The 11616-nt window shown below is 44.5% G+C and overlaps 1 protein-coding gene across 1 annotated transcript in view; it reads left to right on the top strand.

Moving 5' to 3' along the window:
* Positions 1–11158, top strand: part of atp2b3b (ATPase plasma membrane Ca2+ transporting 3b) — a gene marked incomplete at both ends in the record, with an annotated part of 39679 nt that extends 28521 nt beyond the window's left edge. The window contains one exon of the mRNA XM_080854584.1: positions 10718–11158. Coding sequence (XP_080710710.1) covers positions 10718–11158 — 441 coding nt within the window. The remainder of the gene's footprint in view (positions 1–10717) is intronic.
* Positions 11159–11616: the final 458 nt, after the last annotated feature.

The following is an 11616-nucleotide window of genomic DNA, read 5'->3' as shown; positions in this document are numbered from 1 at the left end:
TTAATAGGTGTTGTTCTCGTCTCCTTTTAGTAATATCATCATTGCTTGTCTCCTGTATTCCTCCTCCTCTTTACTCTTCACTCTCGGCTCTAACCATTTCATTACGCACTGTTAAACACACTCTTCTTCCTCTCCTCTGCTGTTTCTTCCCCCTTTATCTTCACAACTCTCTCTCTCCCTCTGACTCTCTCTATCTCTCCCTCTCTCTTCTCCCTTTTTCTCTAATATTTTTGGCCCCTATCTGACCCCCTTACTAAATGACCATACATTCCACCAACAGTGCTCTATGAACACTCTTCCAGGCTCCCTGTCTGGTTGACCGCGTTATTATGTAACTGGAGTCGTTTCAAGAGTCAGTTTCTCTGGCCTTCCTCTGCTTCAGGCACAGATCAGTGTTTTAGTGATGTCGGGCAGTTGTGGTACTTGCTCAAAACTCAGAACATATTTGGATATGAAGTATCTATATAATTAGAAAAAAAACTAGGCCTTAACTTGACCTGAACTGCCATTTTACTACATATTTTATGGAATATACAGTAGATATGATTGTTAAGTACGTACAAGGTCATATGAATCTATTTATAAACAGATTCTTTAGTTATGTCATGTGATCAGCTAGCATTCTCATGCCTCTTTCTTAGTTTGTGTTGAGTTTGACTTTATCTCTTTCTGTGCTGTGTTTTCTCTTTTTCCTAATTTACATGTTCTCTCTTTTGTTTCAAAGGCTGAATTGACTGATTGCCTGTCTTGTTTTTTCCTTTCATGAATTTTGCTCTCCTCCTCTTCTCCCTCCCCCCCCCCCCCCCCCTCTCTCTTTGTTATGTATCTTTCCCACCACCAATATCTGATGAAGAATGTTTTCGACATGAATTGCTTAAAGTTTTCCCTTATAACTGGAGAAGTGTTATCTACAGACAGTATCTGACATTTGTGATATTTCCAGAATTAGTTTTTGTCTCTCTTGTCACTGTTCTTGATGTAAAGGGGGAATGTGGTAGTAATTGTTAGCATAGTAATTTCAAAGTGTGCCGTTGAAATTCAGCCCAGCGCCACAGAATCCTGTCCTTGTATAGATAATGTATGTGAACATAAGTATCTGCAGAGGGTGCGTCTGTGTCTCTGCATGTCTCTCTGTGTGTGTGTGTGTGTGTGTATAGGTTTTTATATCCTATTAGGAAAGGCTTTATAGCCTATTAGGGTAGCACCATTTTAGCCTGTCAGTGGGCATGCTGTCTGAGAGGCTGTAAGAGCAGGTAAAAGGTGTCGGTGTGTTTACAGGACTCCGCTTGCCTCTCTTAGGGCTTAGGGATCCTGGCAGTGGGCTGGCAGCAGAAAGGGTTCCAGCCTCTTGTTATAGTGTGTGTGTGTGTGTGTGTGGGGGGGGGGGGGGGGGGGGGGGGGGGGGGGGTGCAGCAGACAACATCAGCCTTCTGCAGCGGGCTGGAGGGAGCCCAATAAAAGTGCATTAGATCCAGGGGAGGAAGGAAGAGGCGGGAGTGGGTGGTGGGGGAAAGGACACCAGGGATCTAAGGATCAATAAGTGTCCCACACTCTTACCTTTGGAGTGCCCTGTGTCTGAAGTCTAAAGTGCCTTTAAAACTCTCTCTCTCTCTTCCTCTTTGTGTCCCTCTTTCTCTCTCACACACTCTTTCTCCCTCTCTTCCTCTGTCTCTCTCCTAGTTACACTTCTTACCTTTCACGTGTCTTACCTCACACACATTTTTTTTCTCTCTTTCTCTCTCTCTCTCTCCCTCTCTCTCTCTCTCTCCCTCTCTGTCTCTGGTACACACACTCATAACTGTGTGAAGTTTAGTGGTTCTAGTAGGACAAGAGTTACAGGAGAAGATGGTGTGAATGATAAGTTATGTTTGCTACAGGTATGGCAAAGCTGTTGGAATTGATATCACTCACACACACACACACACACATACATACGTGTACTCACTCTCTCACACACACACACACACACACACACACACACACACACACACACACACACACACACAAATATAACCCCATGCATGCTCATACACTCAGATATACACTTCACCACAGACTACAGTATGTATTGCATATACACACAAGCCTACAAACACAGACACACACACAGACACACACACACACACACACACACACACACACACACACACACACACACACACACACACACACAAGCATGCATCAGAAATACTCTCTCACTCATTTCAATGGACCCTAACAGAAATATACAGTGCCTTTTACCTCGCGAGCTTCATGCATTAGCCCCCTACATAAATCAGTGTATAAATCCATCGGTGCGGACACTCCCACAAGCTAAGCTGTAGGGATGGGTCGGAGCAGAGACAGGCCTCTGATGTTGGGGTGCTAAGCACCGATCGCAAGAAGTGCCAGCAAAAGCTCCTTACAAGGTTTCCATCGATCCCCCTCCCGTGTTCAATACTGGGTAGGCAAAACACAACACACATTACAAGGGCCGGCCTAATATCATCAGTCACTTTAATCTGATCAAGGCTTTCACTGAGAGTGGCTCTTTCGCAGAGTAGCCCCATTGATTTTTCATCAGTCATCTTTATCTTTATCTTTATCTTTATTATTATTATTATTATTATTTTTTAGAGTACAGTGATTAAGCACAGATTAATTGTGAGTGGAGGCCTTGTCAGCAAAGGTAACCTATTTACGGTAATACCTGTGTGTATCCATCGATTTCATTGGATAAATAATAATGCAAAAGGTACCACAGCTGTTCCCATGATGCAGCAGTTCAAAAAATGCCCTGATATAGTTCCCACTTTAGAAAATCCTTTGGGGTTTCTAAATTTGCAAGGTGCGATTACCGTTACGTAGTTATGACATAGCATGACATAGTGTGCCACGATAAGACAGAGTGTTTCTGTTTGCGCGCTCTTCTTGTCCTGTTTTCCCCCTCTCACTGGAGAAAGGATGCCTGTGGTTTGAGCCTGGTTTGTAATGGACCCACGAATGGTGAATTGAGAAGGACAAAAGGTTAATGCGCATTTCAAAGGGATAGATAGAAGTACCAACAGCCTGTGTGTGCCTTTTACTGCTATGGCCCCACGATTACATGGTGATATTCCCCAATGCTGGTAACCATAACCTCTTTTTTTGTAGAATTACCTCAAGCTCCTTTAAGTTTGTCACATGGTCCGCTGTGCAGGTACATTAGAATCTGCTCTCCTCCTCCACCACCCCTCCCCTCCGATCCTCCTTCTGAAGTATTTCTGTGTGTGTGTGTCGTGTGGTTCTCTCTCTCACCTGCAGATGGAGGTAGTGAGTACCTTCAAGAGAAGTGGTTCCTTTCAGGGGGCTGCGCGGCGGCGGTCCTCGGTGCTCAGCCAGCTCCATGACGTAACCAATATTTCTACCCCCACTCACGTAGTTCTCTCCACTGCCAATGCAAGCGCCGCTCCTGGGAGTGAGTCCCTACTACTGCTTTACCCTACCACTGTCACACACACACACACACACACACACACACACACACACACACACACACACACACACACACACACACACACACACACAGATAAGCATGTGAACATACACACATACACTCACACAAACATTTGAACATACACACATACACATACACATTACACATGCACACACTCACTCACACACATACTAGCCAAGCACACACACACACACCAACAAAGAAGCACATTCACATACACAGAGGCATGTAAACACACACAAACAAACAAACAAACAAACCACAAGGCCACTGTCTCTCACACACACACGCACGTCCATAGCACCATGTGTGCAGTGTCACCTGCTTTTCCTTGGGACTGTTGGTCTTCAGTGGTTGTGATTGTGCCTCTGTGACTGTGGCTCTCTGCAAGCTCTCTGTGTGGTTTGCGACCGTCCGTGCCAAAAGATGTCGTCTCTATCTCCCTCCCTACCTTCCCACCTTCTTCCTGTCTGTGTGGTCTTGCCAGTCTGGTCCCTTGTTTTTGACACCCGTTGAGTTGTGGTTTGCTGTCTTGATGGTCTTGCCTTTGTTGTTTTCTTTTTTTACTGGTGTTATTTTAATTTTGTCTACCCGGATGTGCCAATTGAGCCATTCTCTCTCTCTCTCAGTGTTTTATCACATAGATTTGGCTACTAAGTCCTTCTGCTCCTTCTGAAATCGAGAGTGGTATCTTTCACCATTTGTGATTAACCACTACAGCAATTACAATAAGGGATTATTTCCTGGAGAAGCCTTAGGCTTGGCACAGGACTACACTGCATTTTGAATGGAGATCATGTGTTAGGCTTCAACACATGTTCAGGAAAGCATTTGTTTGACATCCCTGGTTTGATTGATGGTCTAATTAGACCTGATATCTACCACTATATTTGGGAATGCATTGTATTTGTGGGTTTCAATCTAGAGTACAACACATAATTAGCCTTCACTTAAGAAGCACACACCGCTAAATGGCAGACAATCTCAGAAATTGGCTGTGGTTGAAAAACAGCATGAGATTGAAAGGAGAGATGATGAAATGTTGGCCAATCGCCTGCTTTCACAGACAGGGGAAAAATATGGAACCTGCCAGATGAAAGGGATGAGGGATTAATGAGAGAACATGGCGCAACTTTGTTTTTGAAGAGGTCTCTGTTGTCAAGCTTGGTTGCCACAAAAAAGAAGGAACACATATTAAATGTAAATCAGGTCCATGTGTACTCCGAAATATTTCGACAAATAACGGTCGTGGCTACAAATTCACGAATCCCGCACAGGGGGTAAACCTTCGAGTATAAGCCCTTAAGTGTCCTGCTGTCGTTCTCTCGGGGTTCCCTCCTCTTTCTCTCCTTCTCTTTCTGTCTTCTTACTTTTTCAGATGAGATCAAAGTGAAGTTTTTCTGTCATATGGTATTCTGAGTGTTAACAGAGAGCTGCTCTTTCTCTAACTCTTTCCTTTGCAGATTTCCCAGAGGCTCTGTGTGTCCCTCCTCTGTCTCTGTACACTATAGTCTCATCATGTATCATTGGTTGTTCCATATCTGTGTCTGTGCATCTCTCTCTCTATATCTATCTATCAATCTTTTTCTCTCTCTCAATCATTCACATTTCTTGGTGTTCTACTTTAAAGGTCTCACAAATTTACAAACATATTTGAGCTCAGGTTCTTAAGAAATAGAGGACATACAAGAATATACATGAATATACTATTTATTTATTGTCCTACTTACTTACTTTCATATTCAGTTTGAGATTAATATTAGACAGTTAGAGAATATTTGTGCTCAATTTAAAGATTATTCTGTGTGTAGTCCCATATAACATTTGGCGATATGGACTTTTGTAACACACTATTGTAACACTATCTTTTGTGTAAGTTTTTTCCTGTTTTGTTATCTCTGGTCATCTATTCATATTTGCAGGTTGTCACAATTTCAGTTAAATGATTTTTCTACACTAACTGTGTGACTGTCAGTTCCCTCACATATCACGTGTGTGTCCCATCCCTTCATTTCACTCCAAGAATGTGTGTGTGTGTGTGCGTGAGTGCGTGAGTGCGTGAGTGCATGAGTGCGTGTGTGAGTGAGTGAGTGAGTGAGTGAGTGAGTGAGTGAGTGAGTGAGTGAGTGAGTGAGTGAGTGAGTGAGTGAGAGTGTGTGTGTGTGTGTGTGTGTGTGTGTGTGTGTGTGTGTGTGTGTGTAAGTGTGTCTACCCACGGATGCGTATAGTATGTGAGCCAGTGTGTGAAGAGTTATTTCAGCTTTCAACTGTGAAACCTCCATCTGTCTGTCTGGCACACCTCTCACATTTTACCTTTTCTTTTTCGCCATTGTAGAGTAGCTGGGGAAGAGTAACCTCAAATATTCACATACTGGACATGAGATAGACAGCACGAGTCAAACTCTAAATCAACAAACAAACATACAAACCCACAATTGAACCGCCAAATGAATATCCTCTAGACATTCTAGAACATTCCATAATTCGATTCACTGAGGACTAAGGACCCTGTGCCGACTAAACCATGTCCACTGCTGAACTGTTTCATGCTGTAGTCAGTCGGTGTGATTAATGTGGTATTGTACCACGTCTTCTGTGAAAACATTTGCTTATGGGGAGGAATGCATGTGTTGTGGACAGTATATATGAGTTTTGACTTTCCCACAACATCCAGTAACACTGTACTCGCCTCCCTTGAGGCTGTCTTGTACAGTGCCTTTGTTACAGCCACTGTACCGCGTATAAGCTACCAGATCTATGGATCGAGTTTGTTTTCATTTTATGTGGATATGTGCAGGGGTTTAAACAAGCCTGTTTGCGTGCCGTTTAAATGGCAAAGAAGCACATTGATGGATGACCTTGTCGCCTCTTTGGCAGTGTATCTCTTACCAGTGCTCAGCACCATTACTCTATTTGCAGAAATATTTACCTTATATGGAGACAGTTTAAGTGCCAAATGCCAGAGTATGTCACTGTTTACGTGTGCGCGAGTGTCTGCGGGTGGGTGTATGCGTGTGTTCTTGCGAGAGTGTACTAATGTGATTGAATGTGTGTGCATGTGTGTGCAGTTGAAAGCATGTGTGTGTGTGTGTGTCTACGCACATGCAAATGCAAGTGTGTGTGGGAGCTTCAGGACGCCGGGAACCTAGTTATGTAACATTGCATCTCCTGTGCTCTTGATTGCTGACATCTGCTCTCTGCAGTAGGTGCTTGTCAGTCATTTGCATTCTGTTTTCCTCACAAATTTCAGGCGGCCTTTCAACATGATTATTTAATGACACGGTTTCATTATATCGAAATTTCGATGTTGCTAGTAGATTATTAAAATGACGGTACAAATACAAAATACAATTTGTTTCCAAGTACTAAAAACTAAAAACATGTCCTTTGTCAATAGCGCAGACACTTTCTCTACCATTTCTAGTTTTCATAAAGGGTGCCTTGTACTCTCATACTTCAGCTCATTACCTGAGCTTTTGTTCTCGTTGTTAAAAGACAAATCATGATAACAGAGGAGTAGATGAACTGAACAGGATGCGAGGTCATCAGCGTTAACGTTTACTTTTCCATCACAGCTTCTCTAACCACTACCTCTCCCTCTCTTTTCTGCTCCTCCTCCTTCTCTTTTTCTGCTTCTCTTCTTCTTTGCTTTATTGATCATTTTCTTTGCCCCAATGCACTTGGGAAGGTCTATTGAGTAAAACATTTTTTTTTTGGTTTGTTTGTTTTAACAATGAAGTTTTTCCATCAAGCTTTTCCTTTTGAAGGCCAACGCAGGGGACACAGTGGACATTGATCTGGCATGCTAGAACCCAGAGCTAAGGGGGGGGGGGGGGGGGGGGGGGACAGCAACTGATTCTTAACATCCTTCACCATGTTTCATCTCGAAATAAATGTGGGCGTTATACTCGAAAGTTTACCCGTATCCATGCAAACCATACAAAGAAAAAAAAAAATGAAAACAAACGACACTACCGAAAAAGAAAGTGTTTTCAAAATCTTTCAGATTTGCATGAAGTCTTTTTCTTGCTGACAAACAGGCTCTTTGGAAAAACAGATAAGCACTTAACCAAATGCTTGACCGTTCCTTCCTTCCTGTTTGTTTGTGTTTGGAATTTCTTTGTTTATCTTTCTGTTCATTTAGCTTCTTTTCCTCTGCTGTGTCAGTCTGAGGTGGGGAGTGCGGGCGGGAATAGGTGGGGTTTCAGGGAAAGGGCTGAAGAGGTGACTGCACTTACCTGACCACGGCAAAGGAAGGTGCTGATGAATGTTCTCACACATGAACATAAACACTCAGACGTGTGTCTGTGTGTGTGTGTGTGTGTGTGTTTTCGTGTGTGTGTGTGTGTGTGTGTGTGTGTGTGTTTGTTCCTACTTTAGTCTGATTTGTCCTTTCAACATGAGCCTGGCTGGGCGCCATCTATCTATTGGTTTATTTATTTATTTTCCTATTTATTTGTTTATTTATTTATTTTCCTCTTTGTTTGTCTGAAACAGCGACGAGCCAGCTGCACTAGAATGGGGGCATTAAAGCACTCCAACACACACTCACACACCCCCAGGCTCTTGTTTTCTGATCATGGTTTTTGGCATTCCTCTCTTCTCCTCATTAGCCAGCCTGAGAGCTTCACCAGCAACTCTTCTGGTCCCATCTGCTCTGCTGCATGTCCACTGATGCTCGTGCTGCCTCACCTTTTCACTCACTCACTTATTCATACAGCACACTCACTCACTCACTCATTCACTTATTCATACAGCACACTCACTCACTCACTTATTCATAAAGCACACTCACTCACTCACTCACTTATTCAAAAAGCACACTCACTCACTCACTCACTCACTCACTTATTCAAAAAGCACACTCACTCACTCACTCACTTATTCATAAAGCACACTCACTCACTCACGTATTTACTCACTTATTCATAATGCACACTCACTCACTCACTTACTATCCACAATCACTGGCACTCACTCACAATGCACACTCACATTTTTACTCTCTCACGGTGCAGCCCACACACTCTTGTCCACTCAGACACTCGCTTTAAACTGACTCACTCGCTCACTCACACACACTGACAATGCACACTCACAAAAACACCCTGACAATGCACACTCACACAAACACCCTGACAATGCACAGTGACAGTGTCCCAGACCCATATCGGCTTGTAAATCACCCACGCCTTAAATCCACGGCATTGCAGAGTAATGCACATTTGCTATAAGTGTATAGGTTGTAATATGTATAAATGTCAGATTGGATCTGGTAAAATCAGATTTTTAACTCTTTGTATGTCAGCTGCTGGTCGATTACCAGTGGCCTACATTGATTGGTTTAAATTACTTTACTGCAATGCCTTTAAGCTAAAGGCTTGACTGTTCAGTGGAGCCTCTTAAGTGCCCTAATGTCATTACCCTTGGCCTGCTCATTCACATGTAATATCATTCTACTACTTTTAATCCAGTTATCACATTGCAGCACTGAATTGCTAATTGGGCATGGACCTGTTTGCATGGTTAAGACAGCTATTCTCTGCTGTTACATATAAACAGACGAATGGATTGTAGGAGTTGTGTTGGACCCATACCAAACAATTGATACCCTACAGAAATCGACACACAAAGGAAGATAATATGCATCGTATGAGAATGTATCCTAGTAGTACTCTTTCAAATCCAACTCTCCTGCTTTTGCTCACTCAAAGTGTTTGATGGCTTGATGATGCATGCTGTCATTTGATACTGACTACATGATCACGCGACTGGAATTTCATTGCCCCATCTTGCTTACACTCCTTCATTCATTCTACACCAAGTCCTGGATGTCACAGAAGCCAGTGAGGCCTCAGGTCTTGTCCCCAGCCCAGTCGTGTTAGTAGGTGCAGTGCCCCAGCTCTTTTCCCTGTAGGATATGGATGCCCCCCCAAACACAAACCTCTCTGTACCCCCATTCAGAGGACTCTCAATCAGTATCTGCCAGCGTGCCTGCCTGCTCTACCTCCATCTAAATGTGTCTTTCCGGCATTCCACCGCAAATTCTAATCCACACATTTGTTCTTCTTTGTTGCCTGTACTTTGCCAGAGGGCAGCCAACTCACGAGCGGCTCTGGCCCCGATTTGGCCCCGGTCTGTCCTGGATCTGGCAGACCTTCCCCGCCTTATCAGGGCCAGATCCGCCAGAGAGTCCGCTGTAATCAGGGCTATGTGTGTATCAAGGCGACATGCTTCAAATATCAGTATGCTTTCTTATCACTTGTGACTGCTGGTCTCTTATCTTGTCGGTATACACACATAGTCACCAGTGAGTTTGTATTGGCTTGTGCCTCTGTGCTTAACATGTGTCTCTGTGTGTCTGAGGCTTGGTGCGTTTTATGTTTGACTTCACATGAATGTCCATTGTCTTGTTGATTGTGAGTGAAAATTGTGAACTGACAGTTTGACATCATTTCCAACAACTTTTTTTTTTTTTGTATCTTCTGGTTTGGTTTATTTTTTGTCATCTCTCTTCCTTTGAAAAACTCTTGAGATCAGGCTGATACACTTCCATTTTAGGTTCGCACATGAATCTTTGATCATGTAAGACACCAGAACTTCAAATACTCACGATATCCAATCCTTCTCTAATCCTTTGTCACAATTCCTAGAAGCATCCAAAAAAGATTATTTCACCAAAGATAATTTGATAATCCATATCAACAAAACAGAAACACTACAGATCATTCCATATGATATATGATATATATTACCGGTATATCATATCCTATAAATGACAACCTACATAGATAGACAACAGTACCCTGCAGCAGCCTGATCTTGAGTTGTGTTTGCACTCCTAAGGCATGCCCCAAACAGATGGAGTTATGTGATGTCCCTTATGTTCTGTCTCTATGGTCTCTCAGGACTGGTGCTAATCTTCTGCTCTTGTTCCCCTCCTGACTCTCCCTCCATCCAAAATCTGCCCTCTTTTATTTCTCTCAATTTATCTCCTCCTCTTCCTCCACCCCTTGTTCTTTGCTATCTGTCTGTCTGTCTCTCTCACTATCTTTACCCCCTTCCTCTGTGACCCTCTGCAATCCTTTTTTTCTCTCTCTCTCTCTCGCTCTCTCTCTCTCTCTCTCTCTTTCTCTCTTGGTCCCTTCTTCCTCTGTGCTCCTTGGCCATCCTTTCTTTCTCTCTTTCGTGCTTCCTCTGCCGTCCTTGCTGCCCCTCTCTCCTGGCCCCTCTCGCCTCTAGATGCGGGTGGTGAAAGCGTTCCGTAGCTCCGACTATAATGGCATGGAGAAACCCGAAACCAGGAACTCCATCCACAACTTCATGGCCCACCCCGAGTTTCTCATCAACGACTTCATCCACAACATCCCACTGATCGACGACACTGACCTCGAGGAGACCGAGTCCGAACTCTCCAAGCACAACCACTACCAACAGTACACCAACGTCCACCCGGCCCTGCGCAAGCCTCCGCCGCCGCCAGCCCAACCACAACCCTCGGAGCGTTCCCGACCCCGACCCTACCGCCAGTACAGCCTGCCCGTCACCCCCAACCGCAACAACAACGCCATCGAGCCCGGGCGGGGCGCCCCCACACCCCCGACAGAACCCCCCACCCATTACTGGACCTCCACCACCCAACAGCAGGGCTGCCCCCTCCTCAGTCTGGAGACTGCGCTATGACTGCCACCCTTCTCCACTGGGTGACTCACCTGAAAAAAAATAAGTATTTAAAAACTAAAAAAAAGACTTCTGAGGACCAGAGGTGTGTTGAGGAGATAGACTGGAGGAGAGGAGGCACAGGTGGAGGAGAGGGTAAGGGTCCATTGGATACGGATGGGATCGGAGTCGGGTCGGTGCTTCTCTCCCACCCACACATCCATCCATCCATCCCGCCTACACACCCACCCACTCATAGTAACAGTGGATCCAAATCGACCAACAAGTCTTTGCTGCCATCCTGCCACAGTCCCCTCCGCAGTCATGTGCACCCTGTCCGTGTGGGCCCACGCCTCCTCTCCTCTCCATTGACAGCCCTCCTCTCGTCTCGTGGCGCTGGTTCTGGCCTGCAGGGCCTCTTGGAGGACTGAAGAGGGTGTGTGGACCGCAGCCCTGTGAAGGAGGGTTTCAGTAGAACTGGA

The sequence above is a fragment of the Sprattus sprattus genome (genome assembly GCF_963457725.1).
Source record: "Sprattus sprattus genome assembly, chromosome: 16".
In the NCBI taxonomy this organism is placed as follows: Eukaryota; Metazoa; Chordata; class Actinopteri; order Clupeiformes; family Clupeidae; genus Sprattus; species Sprattus sprattus.
The sequence above is the reverse complement of the archived record's forward strand: the minus strand, read 5'-3'. Positions and strand labels throughout refer to the sequence as shown.